We start from the raw sequence: 19,388 nt of genomic DNA, 5'->3' as shown, positions 1-19,388 counted from the left end.
AATGACTCTCTGGTTTAATGAGGACATAAAAGCTCCATATACTCCACTGGGAATCTGCTGATTGCCAACTAATCATAGGTGAAACATACCAAATTCTTATGTCATATCAGACCTCAAAAACAGTAATAACAATGAAAAGAGTCTGTCACTGCCAAGTCTTTGTTTCATTTGGCATCCAAATGGTCACAGAAGATTTAGATATTACATGAACCCTGATGAAGTTACGTGGATGAGCTTTTTTTATGTTTTGGAAGCAAAAGGTGGGAAACTTCACTGATGGTTGATCAGTGCCAGCCAGTGTGCTTAAGGGAGCCTTGTCAGCTCAGTTACTTTAGTTCAGCTGTTGTGTTTGCAGGATGTCGGCTTGGCATAGTTCAGACATGCGGATCGATTTGACCTTTTCCTGTTTACTGTGTTGCATGTAAACTTAGTGCAGTCGCAGATGTTTTAAATTAAGTTGATCTTTATTGTGTAGGGCAATGAGCATCCAATCTGCAGTTATACATTCATGTGCAATAGCACAGTGCCCTCTAGTGTTCATGATGAAGAATACCTTGTTCTAGTTATCAATTAGACATAGCCCAAAGCCCCTGACGCCAGTTCTCATCCAAATGGGTGACAGTTTTAAAGAAAACCTGCATAAATGAGTGGAGAAACATAACAGGTGCAGATGCCCACATACAGGCATGAGGTCTCTGAATGGTTTTATTGGTATAAATATCATGTGAATCATATACTGTGGCCTTCACAGTCACCTGATCTCATTTGAGTTGGGGAGATTTTGGACTGGTAACACTCCCCCCACACAGTCATCAACACACAAAATGAGGGAATGTCTTTTTGAAGAATCCTTCAAATAAAGTTCAAGAGACTTGTATGACATAATTCAAGATGCGTTGACATGGTTTAGGTGGCCCAAAAGTTTTCTAAGACTCTTTATAGTGCTTTTCTTCCTTTATTTGTCACCCTTTTGTATGTGACACCCATAACCAAAGCTAGACAACCATTGTTTCTCAAGAAAAGCCTAACTTCATCCTGCTTCATCACGTGAACTGATCAGAAATCGAAAGAATCCCTTTAGAACACATTCACAGTCTGTTACAGACATTTTTGACAATGTAAGACATCCTAACATATGCAACTGTCACAGGAGGAAGTCAGTCAAACAAACAAACAAACAAACAAATGAAAAAAGCGTTAAATTCACAGCCTTCTGGTTAGTAGCAGGTTCTCCAGGATCTTTTCACCCAGAGCACTGCAGCAGAGGATCACAGCTCGTCACAGAGGCACCTTAAGAGGTCACCGGGGTTTTTCCAAGGTTTTCAAGTCTTATCGGCAAAGTGAAACGCGGAGACAGCATTTTGACAAAGCAAAGTCCAAAAGAGTAACAGATCCAATGTGAAAACAAACACACCAGATATGGAAGTCTTTGTGTTCTTATTGCACTGACTGTGGTGTGTTACAGTTAATGTCGCTGAGGCTGGTGAGCAGGTGTTGAGAATGATTACTCTTTGTAGTAACTGCCAATGTCATCGCTTTGGCTTTTACATTCAGATTTCGATCCCTTATGCCAGTGCAAACTTCAACAATAGGTAAGAGTCCCACAGCGTTTTGTGCATATGTGACATTAACTGGAAGAGAAGAAAATCATCTGGATATAGTTGATATAAATGAAATTGGCTTACTGTAACTTTACAACACTGATCACACCCATCACTTAGAACTGTCTCTTATTCTGACAGCGGTAAGCATGCCTTGTGGTAGCACTGGCTTTCTTGTCCTTGCTGCACCAGATTGACAAATCTCTGATTCTCTTCATGTCAGATAAGTCACACAGAAGTACACTGAATTGATTTCAATACTTTCTAATAATTGCTTAAACTTCCTCAATGCAAACACCCTCAGTTCTTGAGGCCTTTGATGGCCATAATCCACGTCCATGCATCTTTGTATCATCCACCCCTCTTCTCCAACAGTGATGGTTAAAAGTGTCCTTCACCTGCTTCCTCATCCACTGACAGCTCTTCCGACAGCTGTCACCTTTTATTGTCCATGTTGTATCAGCAACATGACTTCTTCTCTGGTGGCGTGTAGGCGGCCGCGATGCCGTTAACGGGCCGGGAGTTGGCTCGGAGGAGAACTCGAGGATTGCTCTCCGAGTACCCCTGCTGGACATCAAGGCCGTTACGGGACAGCAGCTCTCTGGCCATCATCATGAAGGCTTCTTCCACATTCTGACTCTCCTAGACACAGAGGAGGAGATAGAGAAGTTTTAGATAACCATTTCAACCGACTTCAAAACTTCTCCTCTGTGTTTTATATGTGTGAGCACACTTATCACCTTCGCTGATGTTTCGAGAGCAGCTAGTATTCCTCTCTCCTTTGCCAGATGGCAGGCTTCCTCAAACAGAACCTGACGTTCCTCTTCCAGGTCACATTTGTTCCCTAGAAAGAGAAAAAAAAATCATCAAATCAAAAAAGCTGAGAGATGGAAACACAATACTGACTCACATATTTTGTTGTTGTTTTCTTGTGATAGAATTGATGCACTGAACACTATTGTAGCACATACTGGTCTGTGTGTAAATTCACTCAGTTGACACTGTTTTTCCGATGCACATGCTCATGATTGAAATAATAAGATTAATTTAAAGTTAAGTTAATTATGCAGAGATAATGCAGAAACCAATTGAGTACTGCTTGATAAGTTGGCAAGTTGGTAAATGGAAGCGCTGCTAACAATTTAGATGTCAGGTTCCACAGGGTGTACGTTGTAAATCCACATTATATTCTGAAATTGTAAAGCATGATGCCCTTTCCATGCAAATAAGAAAGCACTATTGTTGAGCATTATTCTCATTCTAAGGGTAAAAGGAGCTACACTGGTTCAGTGGTTCAGGCGCTGGACTTGAAATCCATTTGTTCTGCACATTTCCAGTCTGTGCTCAAAATGTAGATTTAATGATAGCAAAACAATGCCACTTATGCTAATAACAGAATTTAAAAAGCCACACCTAGGCTTTAAAGTTCACCTCTAACTACTTCCCGGGAGATTTGTGTGTTCCAGGAAGACATTATTTGTTCACAGAGAAGCTTAACTCATCAAGTAATGTTCAACAACTGCGAAAGGCACATTATACTTCCCCTTACAACTATCACAGTGTTCACAGGGAAGGAAATTCAGTGGTAAGGCTTCATCATGTTTGCAATATAAACATTTTCATATTCTCAAACGTTCTATTTAGCCCTTCCTCTTGTACAAATCAGTCAAAATACACACACAGCGTTTTCATGCACTCACATGTACACTCACCTATTAGGACCAACACTACATTGGCTGCCCCGAACTGCTCCACCTCCTTGATCCAGTGGTTCACTGAGTCAAAGGTTGGGCTTCGTGTGATGTCATAGGCGATCATGGCACCGTGAGCGCTGCGGTAGTAGCTCTGGGTGATTGTGCGAAACCTCTCCTGACCTGCCGTGTCCCACACCTGCATCTGTCTCACACACACACGAAATACGAAATCAGCAAATCAGCTGATATATATTCACAAATGAATATATGAATGACATACACATGACTGAATGCATGGATCATGCACACACACACACATACACACACACACACTAAAGCTGAATATTCCCTGAGCATCTCACAGACCATGTTAGTGTAGCAACAGCTGTCATAGCAACCAGTCCAAGCTCCCAAGCTTAACCTATTTGTTTTCAATGCTACATGAAAAAGCTTAAAAACCAGATTATAACATAGTTTTTCACATTTTAGAAATGAAATAAAATCTCACAGCTTTACATGTCTCAATACAAACCTGTCAAAGTCTATAACACTGACCATGTTATATATAACAAGCCTTTAAAAATAGACACTGACTGGAGGTGCTTTTTGCTGCTTAATGACTCCTTTCTTATATACAAGTTATATAAAAAAGAATAAACAAAACTCATACAGCTGTTCAATAGATTTCTAAGCAGTGCTTTGTTAGTCGTAGTAACTTTAACAATAAGCAAAGCCAAACAAATAAAATAACTCACAAGAACTGGCTCATCACAACCTAGCATTAGCAATGCTTCCAGCATTAGAAACACAAAAGTGAATTGTTCTCAATATCAGGTGGCTCAATTTTGTACAACCTCAGGGTTGAAACATTAGGTGGAGTTGAGCTGAAATGAGAAAACAGGAGCTCATGTTGGACTCATTTGAACCCTCAGCTCTTAGCAATGCCTATTTATTTCATTCTGTTGTGTTACTTTAACAATGTCATGGTGACCTTGTGTTGTGAATTACTGATTGATAAAAGATAAATGCTTTTAGACTATCAATCAGGGACATCCTGTCTGTAAACAGTCAATGGCAATCTGGAAAGACAAGGGAAACAGTCATTAAAACTGAAAATTCATCTTTAGGTCTTCATTACAGATGTCGGGGATGGTAATCTTTGGCATCTGTCCACATAACCAATCATGACTTAGGATGTATGACGTAAATTGATAAAATATTTTCTCCTGCATTTAAGATCAGCTGATTACATGTTTGTTAAGGACAGAGTGCATGCCATGATTTTTATCTTGCAGTCATCTAACTGGCTTGGCCAGAGAAAAATACAATTGCTGTGGGTGTGTTTATGTGCATGTGTAACAGACTATATCTTCCCCCCTTGGCTATGACAAATAAAGAGTGATACAAACAGAGAGACATCAAAAATGAAACAACATTTTGATATATCAATACAGAAGGTGAGTTTATTTGACCTTTTTGGGCACCCTTACCTCCCATACCTGTGAGTATTATGTGGAGGAGATACTGCAGTGCCTGTGTGCATCCACAAGTCACAGTTCACCCAAACCATTTAGTTCCCTTTCTCGTTTAATGACGCAGCAGAGAAGTGATTTCAGGTTTATTTTTGTCTGTAGCGCAAAGACTCGAGCAAAGAAACCTGAAGGACAGGTCAGTCATGTGAGCAGCTGGTCTGACTTGTTTTAGACTGAGTCTAACTGACACTGTCAGCAAAGGACACCTCAATGTAGTGTCATTTACTCCTGAGGCTGGAAAAGTCCATTATGTGGAACTGAACCTGCATGTTTGCTCCTGTTAGACACACCATGAGCATTTTTTCCCCATACTGTCCATTGAATATTTCACCAGAGTGCCCGTAACCATGCTGTGCAGCCTGTCATTGTCAGAACCGGCTGACTCTACAACACCCTTAAGGATAAGGATCAGGGCATGTAGCAGGCATCACTGGAGCATAATCAGGGTTCCTGCAGGATTAAAGTTAAGACTCTTTACTACCACATTAAAGACAGTTTATTACCGTTTTAACTGTCATACAGGCATGGAATGATTCATCACATTTTTAAGTACTTCCAAAACAGCATAAAACAATATTTCCTAATGATACAGTTAATTAAATCCATGTGGCATCAAGCCAAGTATAAAATGGATGGATGGATTAACCTGTTAAAAATGATTCATTAATTCAAGCTAATTTAAGGTTTTGCTAAACTTGACTCATTGTGAGACAATGAGCTTGCTGGCTGCTGTGGCTAACAGCAGTGACAGCTCCTTGCTACAGGCTTAGCTTATAAGTGTGTAACATGTCCTGACACCCCTCAGTTATATACAAAAACATTGTATAACTAACCTTACTGCCTTTATAAAGCAGACTTTTTAATAGTGTCTTAAGGCATTTTTCCTTTAGGACCTGAGGACACACCAGTTATTTGACTTATTGTACTCCTTCTTTATCTATCTCTAATATCAAACCTTTACTGTAACCTGTAGTCACATACTGGTTGGCCCATAAGTTCTGACACACTTATTAAAGCTGTTCACTCTGTTCATTCATATTTTGACAAAAAAATTCTGAATTCTACTTCCCACTATGGCTGCTGGTACAGAAAAGCCTACATATGGGTGTTGATGCTGTGTAGTTGATACTTTTGCTACACTCATGAGACCTTACGTGCACATATGTTTTTATGTCCACAAGTCCACTCCACACACAGCACTAACCTTCACTTTCTTTCCCCCGATGTCCAGGGTTCGTACAGTGAAGTCCACTCCGATGGTGTTCTGCTGCCTCTCTGCGAAAACCCCTGACTTAAAATTCTGAACCACACATGTTTTCCCCACGTTAGAGTCTCCAATCAGGATGATCTTAAACAGGAAATCAAAAGAGTCATCGTGCTCAGGTCCTGGGGTCTGCATGGTGGAGTTAAAGCGGAACAGTGCGTCTCTTTCTGTGGATGTATGAGAGTGGAGGAGATGATCCCTCTTATACTTGCTGCGTTATCTTTATGCTTGAGTAAGAATTTAAAATGTTGGGTCATAGGGAAGAAAATATATTAACTCCACTTCTTCTAGTGAAAGCTCCAGTCGGTCACCAGGCTAGATTTCCAGCAGCAGGGTCAGTTAGGTTGAATTAATCCACATGTAGCCTGTAAAACCAGTTTAAGTTTGTTTGTCAAGATTTTCACAGGTTAGAAACTATTTACTTCTAAATAAAATTTAAATGGTCTAAAATGTGAACACTATCCCAGTTTTCAGTTTCTAAAACCTTTTCCTTTACAACTCTGCATTCTCTGTCTCATGTCTCCAGCCAGTTCAGTACGTCCCTTCCCTCTTTCAGTACTCGTTCAGATGGACAAAACTGTCTCAGTTCTGCTGCTCCTTTCAGCCCCTTCTCAGGTGTTGACCCAGTTTATGCCTCGCAGCAAAAAAAAAAAAAAAAAAAGAAAAAAAAGCATGAATACACATCTCATCCTTTTCGTCCTCCTGCACAGGTCCCAGTTAGCTGTCAAAAAAAGGAACTTCCTTTAGATATAATAGGATTTTAAAAAAAGCTTGTCTGCAATCAGGTTTGGTGTCCAATCCACCTGCTGCTCTTTCTCACGTGTCAGTTTTTCTCCTCCACTGGTCTCCACCTCCTCTTCTCTCTCTTTGTCTCTTTCCCTCATCAGTTTTTCCTGTTCCTACAGCCTCACAGCACCTGTGGTAACAATAGAAACCCGCCCTACCTGTCCTAGGAAAGTAGCCCAGCCCCATTACCACAGTTGGATGTTGGGAAATGTAGTCATTTTTTTGACAGGAAGTCTGTGACATAACCTAATAGAACCTTGTTTTAAATTCTGTTCAGTATCCCCAAATTTACAAAAGATATAAAATGTGTTGGGCTGAACTACATGAAAATATTTTCAATATAATGTTATAGCCATAAAATTCAACATTAAGTTATTCAGTGTATATTTCATGCAGAGCAATTTATTGAGGGGCCAACACCAACAAACCGGTGTGATGAAATCTTATGCCTGTTTTCAAGTTGTTTTGTTCATTCATTTCTTTTTTAATTCATTCACAGAATAAAACTGAGGAGCGCAGACACATCTCAGATCTTTTGAAGCTCTGGGATCTCAACTGGAATTTTTCAACCAGGTTATGTCACTTTGAGTAGTGCTTAGTCGTGCCGAGCTTAGGAGAAGAACAAAGTTACTTATAGATAATGGCTTATGACAGGGAAACATCATAACTGATGCTCAAATTGATAAGCGGCAGATGAAAATAGTAGCTTCCCGGTGCATAAAATGAGGAAGACAGCATGAACAGCTTCCTATTAAGGGCTGTATGAGGACACTGAGGTCATGTGCTCCCTTTGTTAGAAGCATTCAGAGTAATAGCTGCACTGCCACAGCAGAAATACTCACAAGTAAAAGTAAAAACTAAAAGTATTCATTAAGTATTCATTATAAATATACATTGCATTATTGATTTTAATGCATGTATGCACTAATGTGAAAACATCAAGTCAATGGTAAAGGTGGGGCTAATTTTAACTACTTAGCATTTGTTGGGTAGCTTAATCTATAATAATTCATCATAACTTTTAATCTGAATCTAAGTAACTAAGTAACTAATTAGTAAAACTGTCAGATAAATGTATATATAAAAGCATCAGCTTCTAAAATGCAGCGCAGTATAAGTATAAAGTACAGACAGTGTGGGATAAAACATAACTACTACTTGGGTAAATGCATTTAGTTACATTCCACCGCAGTGAGCGACCATGAAGCTCGCAACCATTGCACCTCATCAGTCCGACATGAACCCGTTTCATCACGGCTGATTCCTACGCTCATCCTCCGGGTTCCACAATTTCCGACTGCACCCGAAGGCGTCACAGATCTCTCATCCAGCACATCACAGTGACGTCCGGTGCGGATTCATAGGTGCCCTCACTGTTAACATCACAGGTCTGGGATCGCCGTAATATTTGCTTTATGAAAGGCTGCTTTGACGCCCCGGAGAGACGCAGCAGCATGCAGCGGAGCGCAGTGGTCGTGGTGGCGGAGAAAACGACCCTGAAAAGGCCGTTTATTTTTACAAATGCTGTGCATATGGTAGGTAAATATCACTGCTTTAAGATCAAGAGGCCTATTCGGTCGCTTTACATAGCCCGTCTGTCCCACTCAGTGTTTAAACTGCTGCTGTTATTTTACCTAAATCATCAGTCAGTCTATGATTAACCTAAAGGAGACTCCTGCTCTACAGCATGTCTGTCCCGGAGAGATGCTGCAGCGAACCCCCCTCCATCAAAATGTAATGTATGTAGCTTACAACGTTGCAATGACCGCAGCCTATTTTTAAAGGGTGTCCGCAAAGAAAGTGATGAGAAAGAAAAAATAAATAAATCACTGGTAGCTGCAACAAAAAAAAAAAAAAAAAAAAGACGCCATGGTAATTGTTAGAATTTGCATTTCCAAAGAATAACAATCATTCGCGACCCCACACCTCCCCACCCAGACAGTATCTGAAATATTAAAATATTATTATAATGCTAATGTTTACAACGTGTTTGTTTTTGAGTCATATGCAGCATACGCCTCGTTGTGATTCTACTGTAAAGGTATCCTGGATGGCTGCTGCTGCTGCTGCTGCCTTCCATCTGCACTTAAATGAACTGCTGCTCCTCAGAGGTGACACCTATGAGTTCACCTAAAGGCAGCACATTTAAAAACATAAGCCCCTGGAAAAGTACCATAGGCTGGTACTTTTCCACGGGGGCTGACTAAATAACAGTACCGAATGGCTGAGGATTTAGAGCCACTCATATTTATTTTCCACTGCTGTCTGTATACTCTGAAACACTTTCATGTCTAAACAAATTTCTCTCTCCAAAAAGGCGCTGTGTTTCTTCATGCTGACAATGACAATAACTTGGCACAGAGACCTCATACAAACTGGCAAAGTAAGGCCGATTTCTGTTGTTCTTCTGACCCAGTGAAAATGTTTTCCAAAGCAGATAATGTAGTTTGCTGGAGCCAGAAATAACCTTGTCTTGTCAGACTTTAAAGGAGCTAAAGAGTTGCCGGGATATCCAAGTACAGCCGTGGAATTATTAATGCATGGGCCTGCTCGGGCTTCCATCGATATTGCCTGAACACTATTCAGCAGCAGGTTTTTTTTTTTTTTTTTTTTTTATTGTCTTTTCTCTGGAAGAGCTGAGTTCAAGCACTCATGTCAGCAAGCATCTGCCTGTTGAGGTGTCCTTGGACAAGACAGTGAATTATCTTCACATGCTACGGGTGCTGTTCTGTAGCTGACCCTGACCTTTGACCTCGTTTGTAGCCATGCTGTCCTAGCAATAGGTCTATGACAACAAAATGATATAAATATTAAGTGTAAGTGAATGTCCCAGATGAGTTTTACTTCTTACACGGATCCTTCAATCTTAGATTTTTTTGATTTTTTTTTTGTTACCTTGATTAATAATTATTGTTTGATGTATTTGCCAAAAATAAAAATACAGTGCATCCCTTTAATACTAATGTTGTTTTTCTCCACAGCTGGTGTCCAATGCTTCTGTAGTGTTAATGTACGTCATAGAGATCGGCTGCCTGCTGCTCTCAGTGCTCGGTATATTTGGAGCCTGCAAAGGAAAGAGATGGTGTTTGATTCTGGTAAAAACCTGCTCTGTGTGTTTGTTACTACTGTGTGTGTGTGTGTGTGTGTGTGTGTGTGTGTGTGTTCTTAGGATTACAATTCTTCATCATTTTATGATTTTTTAAACCTGTGTAGGGCAGTGTGTGTATGTGTTCAAAAGTGGTTTCTGAAATTGATGCTTCTCTTTCACTGACTCTTGCTGGTTTATGTGTTTGTGCAGTATGCAACTGGGATGGCGGCAGCCAGTCAAACTATAATTGTCAGAACAGCACTGAGTTACCAAGATGTTTATGAGGTAAAGTACTTGAATGCATTGCTTTTACAAGCTAATACTGATGTGATTTTAATTGACAATAAAGGTATTTAAAAAGCAGGTTTGACTACAGTGTGCCTCGATATGCAAAGAACAGGGTTCAGTGTGATGTCTCCCTCCTCAGAAACGTGTTGTCCGTGAGGAAGCGAAGTTGTTGTCCATGATGCCTCTCAGTGGAACGAGCAAAGCCAACAGGACCCTGCTGTACAGTATTCAAGAAGAAGTAAGCGTATACTCTTTATTGAACTTGATGTACATTGGGTTTGGTTTTATAATATACATTAAAATAATACACCCATCTTTCTTCAAAAGTGCAGTGGAAAAAGACATAGGGTATTATTTTCTTTTTTACACATAATTAAATAGTATGTGTCCATTTTTCCATTTATAAAAGCTGATATCTCAAATAACCTGTGAGCTCTGTTCTGGCGTTCCATGGGAAAAAATATCTCACGATGATCTGGCCTTTAGAGAATTATTCAGTTCAGCCCCGATTCCAACAACAAAAACATCTGATTTTTATTATTAGAACTGGTGCTCTCAGTGAAGAGACAATGTCTCCACTTGGCTATGATCCATTATGTAGTGGATAACTCTTTCAGACGCAGCTGTCCGTGTAAATGAGGACACTGAAACATTCAGCGCATGACTGTGCTCTTTCTAAACTGTAATACATGCTGATGCTCCTCGCTCCTGTTATTCTTTTGACTCACTTTGATTGAGGGGACGATCATTATGGGAACCACAATTCCCATAATGCTTTGGGGGAATTTAACAGGAAGTATAATGTTACAATGGACTCAGTTAGTTAGCTGCAGCCTTCTTCTTTACCCCTGTTTTTTTAAGGTATATATTTGTACAAGTTTTGGCAAGTTGGCACTGTTAAAATTATGCTGAATTAGCCATAAGCAGTTGCTGTCACTAGAGTCCTCATGTGTGTTCAGACAACTAGCACTGGAGTATTTTGATGCTGAAGACAACTTAAAAAATATGATGATTCTCAGGCAATTTTTTTCTGTGGCAAGTGTATGTCACACTGAATCTGAAAATATGCGAATCACGTCCGTGTGTTCAGATTTGACTGAGTTATGACTCAGAAAAAAAACCGCTCAGGCTTCACACAAACACACACACACACACACACATACACACTTGTTGGATTTTACCAAAAGCTGAAACCCCCAATACAGACACACACATCACACTCAACTCTCTAGGAGGCCACCAAACCTGAATGAAGCCACACCTGCAGTATATGTGTCTTATCTTCAAGACATATTGCCTTGCTGTAAGGGACTCATTATCTGTACAAATCAAGAGATTCCAAGAAAGGATGAATCATTCATGGGTGCAGACATGTGTATGTACTTGTTGGGTAATATATTGTGTAATGCATTTTGTTTTGGACTTACTTTTTACTTGGCCTGTGTGTGTGTGTGTGTGTGTGTGTGTGTGTGTGTGTGTGTGTGTCCCCTCCAGTTTGAGTGCTGTGGTCTTATTGAAGGCTACAAAGACTGGGGCTCTTTCATCCCTGCCTCCTGTAACTGCCACTATCCAGGAAAATGCGTGAGTATCTCCCTTCATATAAATATAAGTAGTGTAAGCAGTGAAGATGACTCATCAGGATTTTGGGGAAGTAATATATCTTCATAACTGATAGGAATGATGGCAAAAACCATGAAAATGAAGGACCAAATATGTCAGAGGAACTTTAAATTTGTCCTAATATCATTTATGTTGCACCAATCTCTCACCAGTATTGAGTGAACCCTATTTTTGTCATGTTACGTAATGGGATTTTGTCCTCCTCACCAGATTCGACTAAGGGGCAGCGCCACACTCGGGGCTCCAAAGAACCAGTATGTTTATCAAGAGGTAAAAAAAATCTTGAGATTTCTTTTAGAAAATTTAGTTTAGTAAACTCTTGTCATCTCACAGATTGTTTGAGTCACACTGTAACCACTTTTGCCACCACCTTTTAAAACAAACCTGCACTTTTTTCCCCCACAGCCTTGCCTACCGATTTATGTTTCTGAACTAAAGCTTGCATTCTCATTGGCAATGGGTATACAATTTGGAAGCGGAGTGTTTTGGGTATGATTTTTAAAAAAATTTATTTCCACATTTATATGTTTGCTTGTGCCTTAATTTACAATGACAATCACCAGCTCTGTTACGTGCCTTGATCTAACCTGTGCTTCCATTCCCAGATGGTTTTACTTGTCATGAGCGTCAAGCTGATGGGCCAGATAAGAAGAAAACAGGAGTTCATGGCTCTTCTACAATCAAACAGATATGTTCCTGGTGCCTTCTAGTAACCTAGTACATTTAATACTTACATAAATTGTTATCAAGCGTACCTTGTTTGAATTTGCACATGTAAACACATTAGGCTGTATAACATAACCTGGCTAATTTGTGCTGTAGCAACATATGTTAAATTATAATCAGTATTATTTTCTAAGTGTTAATGCATGTAACTGATGTTGAGAAGTAATCTACATGCATAGATCAATTTCAAATGACATTTTCTTTCCCTTACTGCTATAAAAACAATGCAGTTTAATGGAATTAACTAATGTTTAATAATCATCACATTTTCACCTGCTTTTGGCGGTATCCCTAAGATTCTGAATATCTTACCAAGCTTTAACCAGCCATCTCTTTTTCTGGCATTGTGTTATTTACAGTAAGTGTCGTCTTCTCTGGATAATATTCTGACATTATTTATCTCCATTGCCTTCACACCTGGACGCATCAGTGAGTTTGTAAAGGCAGATTATAATGCAATCGCATCTACTGAACCTAACAGTCTCAAACACATGCACAAAACGCTGTTCTGGTTGTCAACTGGACCAATGTCTTTCAAACATACATATATTTGTACTCGTCTTAAGCACACACGTTGAATTTTCAGCACTAGAGCAACCAATAATCTTTGAATAAATAATATTATTATAATCCTTATGTAGCATCTTTCTTAAACAGTGTTTACAAAGTGCTTTGATTGAAATATAATGATTTGTTATCGAGCAACGATTTTCTCGAGTAAATAATCAGGTTAGACAAGGAATGAGTCGAACCTCTCATTAGGATACCAGAATGTCTTGATGCCTTGTTATGCACATTGTATATTTGAAACTTCATCACCTCGTTCAGTTTTCCCTAAAGCACATGTAGTGAGTAAGTGATATGTGATCATGTCCATTAGGAGGAGAGGGGATTCTGTTTGGTTGCACATTCAGTAGACATGCCGATAAATCCTCAATTATTTTTTGCCTCCAAAATTTGATTTCAAGGTTCGGAGAAATTTTGGCAAGGCCAGTGCAGACCGGCTGTGAGAGGCTCCTGTAGGAAAATGTGTCATCAATATTCTTGCAGAGATTGTATTTTCCCAACTGATGCCACTCTCACCGAAGAGGCCTTCATGCCACATCACTCCAAGTATGACTTGCTGCATGAGCTGCCCGCAGTTGAAATGTCTCCTCGACTAATGTATTGTCAAATGAGTTTCATCTGAAACAGCAGATCCAATGTCTACCTGTGCACTTTAACCATTAATGCCTAATATATATGTTCCAATATGTTCTGAAAAGTATGGTACTTTGATTTCTGTCATACACTGTTTTCTTTTTATGGAATGAAGTAATGTAATATTTTGTAAATAGCAGGAATAAATAATGTGATTCTTGTTCCTTTGATGTCTTAGCTTTTGGTTTTGAAATCATTTCTTAGACCTTAAAAACATTTTAAGCTCTTTTAGACTTCCATTCTACTAAATGAGGGAAAAAATGCATTTATTCATTTTGCACAATAACAAGAACAAAGAAATGCATTGTCATAAGTTTAACTACCCAACAGCATACCAAATACTTACAATGAGTCCCAACTTGACCAGCTGCAATATTAAAATCTTAAAGTCCTGCTTACACATAAATGCCTCAGTAATATTAATCTAGTAATCCTAATGGGTTCATTCTGCCTGCAAAACAAGTACACAGTGGTGGAAAAGTCCATAGATCCTTTACTTAAATAAAAGCACCACACAATAATGGAAAAATAAAAAACTTCTTAATCCCACTTCAGTAAAAGTATAGAGGTGTTCTCAGTAAAATATGGTGTCACAAGTAAAAGTAATGGTTGTGCAGTTAGACCGTTATTATATGTGACATTATTAGAGTTTTAATACTGATGCAACAACGTGAAAGCAGCATTTCACTCCTGTAGCTGGTTGAGGTGCTGCTACTTTTAATTACTTTATATACGGTTCAGTAGTTTAATCCAGTGGTTCAAAACCAAGGATGACTGGAAGGGATCCTGAGGCGATTCATGTAGTTTTAAATGTTTTTTTTGACCCACACAAATGAGAGGAGGATATGAACTGAGCTTAGACAGAGTCATTGGATCTCAATGTGGACATTGGAGAAACATAATTACCATGTGTAAATACAATCAGGTTAAAATCATATCTATATGGAAACGATCTGGCTATGAGATTTTAATGCCAGGTGTAAATGGAGGGTAAATTCAAAACATCAGCCTCTTTTCCTGCTGCTTTTGCAAACACTATGTAAACAAACTTAACAGTTTGTCATTAGACCCGTCAAATAAATATTTATACTACTACTAGACTAAAACTGCCGAGGCATTCCAGTAGTTTCTTTAAAATGTCTCTGAAAAGTTGGAAAAAATGTGCCAAAAAAAGAGAAAAAAGTTTACATAATGCAATACAGTATAGTACAACACAGTTATATCTTCATCATGCTTCTTTTTTAAACATTAAACGATTTTGTTGTGTGTTTGCTGAGCTGAATGCTTACATCTTCTTTTTTTTTTAAATGTGTGAATTTACGATTGAAAAACTACCTAAACAAATACATAATAAGAGATAAAAAGGCAGCTTTACATGGTGTAGGCAACTTCTGATATATTCAAGCATCACAAATACACTATGCAACCTTTTCTAAATGTCACTTTTACCAACGTTTTTCCGACACGCTGACATTCACCAGAACAGCCAAAAAGTAAAACAATTCAATAAGCTGAACTCTGCAGTCTAATCAAGACTGGTGGTGTATTTGCCTGTTTATGCCTCTGCACTGTAAACCACTGCAGGGGTATCTTCCTTCTGATTCAGCCGACTCAAGATAAGAATACTCAACACTCCTGACAAAACCTAGAGGATAGAGAAACAGAGATGTTTTGGTTTTTTTTTACTTCATACTCATCTTTTGTTTCATCCTATGCCAATACGTTGTTTTGAACAGAGCTGCAATTTCAGAAAGAGACTGAGGGAGGCAGAAAAGGCAAAGCTAATGAAGCGAGAGAGCAAGTGAGAGAGAGGCTCGACACAGACTTGATGACTGGTTTTAATAACAACAGGTTAATTAATAATGGCTTAGTTTTCTAAAAAGCGAACCATAAGGTTCCACTGTGCTCCCAAATAATATTTATCAAGCCTCTTGAGGAAACAAGAAAAAACAGTGAATTAAATAATTTAACAGTTCCAGAAGAATTAAAAGTCCTTGAGGTGAGATTATTTTGTCAGCTGCGGTTTCTGAGGTCAGATATATCTCTGAACTTCCACTTTAAACCACTTTTAAAGAGTGGGAAACACTTGAACCTCTACAATGTCATGACAACTGGGCAAACTCACCAATATAATCAAAACCTCAACAACTGCAACTTCAAATGAGATTTCACCATCGGGTGTGAATTCCCAGCATCACGCCTGACATAATATTTATGGAATGTATCTCTTTTGCAATGAAGTGTGGAAGGCATGGCTGAAAGAGGAGAGTAAATACATCAATTTAACTTTTCATACAGCCTCACTATAAAGCAAGTCTGTAGTTCCAACTAATGAGAGTTCAGGCAGATTCCACAGGATTTTGGGGGAGAATATTCCTAATGTTTCATAGTCCGAAACATAAAATACATTTTTTTAAAATCCCCCTTTGTTGAACTGATAAGAAGCACCCATATTAGATTGGCAATGAGGGAATGCAAGTATGTGTTTCTTGAGTTTATTAAGGTTATTTATCAGTTTATTAAAAAAGGCCAGTTCTATTATTACCCTCCCTTAGTATTACGAGGCTTTGTAAATACAGCCCCATGCATGTTTGATGTTAAATGCAAACTTTTTCAGTTTTTTGCCCACACTGAAAGTGAAGTCTACCCTGTTTATGGCAGGTTTCTTTTGCATTATTTTAGGGGCTGTTTTCCAAAGCACTATATATCATAGATAAGCATACAAAATGTCACATCTTTATGAGGAATTTATGTTTTTTTTTTCCTTCTGAAATTCAACAGCTGTTTTATGTACACATACCATATCGTACATTCACAAGTCCACAACGCTGCAGCTGAGACAGGAGAAAAACTGACTATTCTGCTTCATCACAGACACAAATTCTCTTAAATCACCTGCATGTGCCACTAAAGGACTAATCTTTTTGTATGACTAGTACTTGCATGAGGTCCATTGTTACCTACTTCCATCTATTCTCTGTTGATGTAGTCTTTAAAACTCTCGCTGGTATAAGTCATCCTTCAGATGTTTATCATGGTGCATAAAAAACAAACATATGAAATTACTAGGAATAGCTAACAATTGTATGTATATTTCTGTTTTTGTCACATAAGCACATACAGATATGTAGGTGCATTAAGAGTCCTGATTCCTCTGACATACTGTTTATTAAAAAAAGTACCTTTTTCCACTAATCAGCTAGCATTCGTCATTTCAGCCTCCAAAATCCATGTCATCGACTAGAAATGAGAAACCGGCCTTTGTTTATAGCTGTGTGAAATCAATAACCCGTCGCCTGCTACCATTGTAATTGTAAACCACCATATGAGAATGAAAGCTTGAGGTGTACCAATAGTGGCTAAGTGGGTTGGCGTTTAGCAAACTGTCAGTTGATGTCTTGCAGCATCCTAATAGCTAGAGCTCTTTCCTGTTGTTCCGGCATCAGTTTGATCAGAAATACAATTCTGATGCAGGCGTTTGATGTTGCTTATGGTTGTTCACAATAACAACAACAACAACTACTACTAATTTTAATAATAATAACAACCAAATTTTGGTTTTTATTTACCCACCAATATTAGTGCCCACTTCTTTTTGCAGGCACCAAATACACCAATGATGGTCAAGAGCAGAGTTACAATGGAAACGCCATACAAGCCATATAGGCCTGCTTGTGTCTGTGGAGAAATCTAACAGAGGGTAAACATGCTCAGTCAACACTGAAAAAACCTGAGTTCAGTGACCATGCATGCATGCATGCTGTCCTAAAGTGTCCTAATTACTGTTTTACTTCCTGCAGCTTATCTAATGTGCGCAGTTTATATATATATATATTATTTATACCAAGATTGTAGCTTGACCATTGTAGCTCTTTTTTTTTTTTAAGTTATATACTATTGTTGAGGAAAATGAACATAAGATAGATAGATAGATAGATAGATAGATAGATAGATAGATAGATAGATAGATAGATAGGTAGTGTTACCTCGTCTTTTCTGTGTAATTCTCCGTGGCCTAACAGAGTGATTGCCAACAGTAGGGCACCAATGATCTGCAACAGCAGCGACACACTGCATTAGCCACTATTTTCAGGGCTGCAATTTACACTTTTTCATTATTGATTAATCTGTTGATTATTTTTTACAACTAATCCATTATTCGTGCATTACAGAAAAACACAACATGACGCATGGTTTTGTTTTCATCATATCGCAACCCGTCTAATCAAATGGGCTTTAAATAATCAAATCACAATCAGTCCATTTTTCAATTCACATGAATTTTCATCACTTTCATTTCTGTCAGTTAATTTTTGTTACCTCCACCCCTCATAGGCAGCCAGATAGACTCACAGCAGCCAGGGCCCCTTTAAGAGGGTATTAAACGGTGGACTGTTTGCTGCATAACACAAAAGCCTTGGCAATAGTGAGGGCTGGTCTCTGCTCTACAGCAGACACACTACAGCAGATTCAAAATATTCAACTAAACAAAAATGCATGTTCAGTCTCGCAGACTGGGGCCGATGTGGGTCAGCGAAAAATACTCACCCCAATCAAACTGGCCACGGTTATGAAACTCCACTTCAAACAGGTGTTCACTTTCGCCATTGTGTTTCTCTTGAACTCACAGTTAATATAATCAATAAAGTTTATGAAAGAAATCCAAGTGCTCTAGAGAGAGAGATAACACTGGAGAAACTTCACCTCTTGCTGATAAACAGATGAGGAGGGATGCAGAGAGAGAGAGAGAGAGGGAGGGATGAATCAATCTACACTATGCTACGCTGTTCTAGTGAACAGGCCCTCCCCTTTTGGGAAGATGGGTGTGTGTGTGTGTGTGTGTGTGTGTGTGTGTGTGTGAAGTTGGAGATGCGGGGGAAATAATAAACATAATTTTGGGGAACATTTGTACAGATGTACATATTGTTCTCAACTAGTTGAAAAGGTGAATCAAATTTTTATTTGACCTTTTTCTGGCTCTGGTCTGGAGCCTTAATGTCATTTTAAGTATACATCATGGCTTTATGTAATGGATGACATTATAGAGACACATTGCTTGGAAGAATTCAGTGATCAAATCTAGAAGGTATATATGACCCCATTAACCCAGTTGCTAAAATGTACAGTATATCAGGTGATTTGACGACTGATCACATTTGGTCATAACCAGATAAGGGTGTGAATTACAGGGCAACTAGGTGAGTCTGGCTCTTATTAATAGGACATGAGTTCCCCTGAAAATATGATTGTGAAATTTTGGGGGGGGGGGGGGGGGGGGGTCTCTAAAATATTGATAATGTTAGCACTGTACTGTATGTGACAGGTGTTGATGAGGACTGGATCTCTTGTAGGCAGCCTGGCCTGTGTGTTGGTATAAGGCTGGTTTGTTGATGCATGACCCTGGCATATGGTGTCCTAATTCTACTGAAAAACTGCTAATCTCAGTGGCGTGAGGTGACTTTTGCAGATTGGCAAGCGGAGCTGAACTCATCTCAGCTGTTTACTACACCACCGAGGAAAATATGGACCAGACTAAAACATACCTATTCATGACAGCGACACTGGCAAATCTCCTTAAACTCGTGGCCT

At 39.0% G+C, this 19,388-nt stretch overlaps 2 protein-coding genes and 1 long non-coding RNA gene across 4 annotated transcripts; 1 reads left to right on the top strand and 2 right to left on the bottom strand.

Moving 5' to 3' along the window:
• Nucleotides 1-445: 445 nt before the first annotated feature.
• Nucleotides 446-6,842, bottom strand: LOC139635229 (ras-related protein Rab-19-like). The gene is made up of 4 exons (XM_071502342.1): nt 6,032-6,842; nt 3,314-3,497; nt 2,342-2,445; nt 446-2,243 (listed from the first exon to the last, which is right to left on the bottom strand). The coding sequence occupies exons 1-4, from the start codon at nt 6,224-6,226 to the stop codon at nt 2,061-2,063; spliced, it is 666 nt and encodes a 221-aa protein (XP_071358443.1). The 5' UTR covers nt 6,227-6,842; the 3' UTR covers nt 446-2,060.
• Nucleotides 6,843-8,008: 1,166 nt separating this feature from the next.
• LOC139635419 (tetraspanin-8-like) lies at nt 8,009-13,969 on the top strand. 2 transcript variants are annotated; one of them, XM_071502756.1, is made up of 10 exons: nt 8,009-8,412; nt 8,564-8,611; nt 9,195-9,260; nt 9,859-9,972; nt 10,176-10,250; nt 10,393-10,491; nt 11,748-11,834; nt 12,084-12,143; nt 12,279-12,362; nt 12,479-13,969. In XM_071502756.1, exons 1-10 carry the CDS (start codon nt 8,293-8,295, stop codon nt 12,581-12,583), a joined length of 858 nt encoding a protein of 285 aa, XP_071358857.1. In that variant the 5' UTR covers nt 8,009-8,292; the 3' UTR covers nt 12,584-13,969. The 2 variants fall into 2 exon arrangements, with proteins under 2 accessions (XP_071358857.1, XP_071358858.1); XM_071502757.1 differs by lacking the exon at nt 8,564-8,611 and having other exon boundaries at nt 8,019-8,412.
• A 152-nt stretch (nt 13,970-14,121) lies between these two features.
• Nucleotides 14,122-18,903, bottom strand: LOC139635420 (uncharacterized). Its single transcript, XR_011694205.1, has 3 exons — nt 18,348-18,903; nt 17,786-17,851; nt 14,122-15,444 (listed from the first exon to the last, which is right to left on the bottom strand). It is a non-coding gene; the product is annotated as an uncharacterized lncRNA (long non-coding RNA).
• Between the last annotated feature and the right edge of the window lie 485 nt (nt 18,904-19,388).

This window comes from Trachinotus anak, unplaced genomic scaffold, assembly GCF_046630095.1.
Source record: "Trachinotus anak isolate AG129_WGS33_773 ecotype Australia unplaced genomic scaffold, CSIRO_AGI_Tana_v1 ptg000018l, whole genome shotgun sequence".
NCBI classification, from domain to species: domain Eukaryota; kingdom Metazoa; phylum Chordata; class Actinopteri; order Carangiformes; family Carangidae; genus Trachinotus; species Trachinotus anak.
This window is presented reverse-complemented; position numbering and strand designations above follow the sequence as displayed.

Excerpts from the sequence above, each read along its gene's own strand:
- LOC139635229 (XM_071502342.1), bottom strand. The coding sequence starts at position 6,226 with ATGCAGACCCCAGGACCTGAGCACGATGACTCTTTTGATTTCCTGTTT. Across the intron at positions 2,446-3,313 it reads TGTAGTGTTGGTCCTAATAG|GGAACAAATGTGACCTGGAA; the intron begins GTGAGTGTACAT and ends TTCTCTTTCTAG. Across the intron at positions 2,244-2,341 it reads CTCTCGAAACATCAGCGAAG|GAGAGTCAGAATGTGGAAGA; the intron begins GTGATAAGTGTG and ends CTCTGTGTCTAG.
- LOC139635419 (XM_071502756.1), top strand. The coding sequence starts at position 8,293 with ATGAAAGGCTGCTTTGACGCCCCGGAGAGACGCAGCAGCATGCAGCGG. Across the intron at positions 8,612-9,194 it reads GAACCCCCCTCCATCAAAAT|GCGCTGTGTTTCTTCATGCT; the intron begins GTAATGTATGTA and ends CTCTCCAAAAAG. Across the intron at positions 9,261-9,858 it reads ACCTCATACAAACTGGCAAA|CTGGTGTCCAATGCTTCTGT; the intron begins GTAAGGCCGATT and ends TTTTCTCCACAG.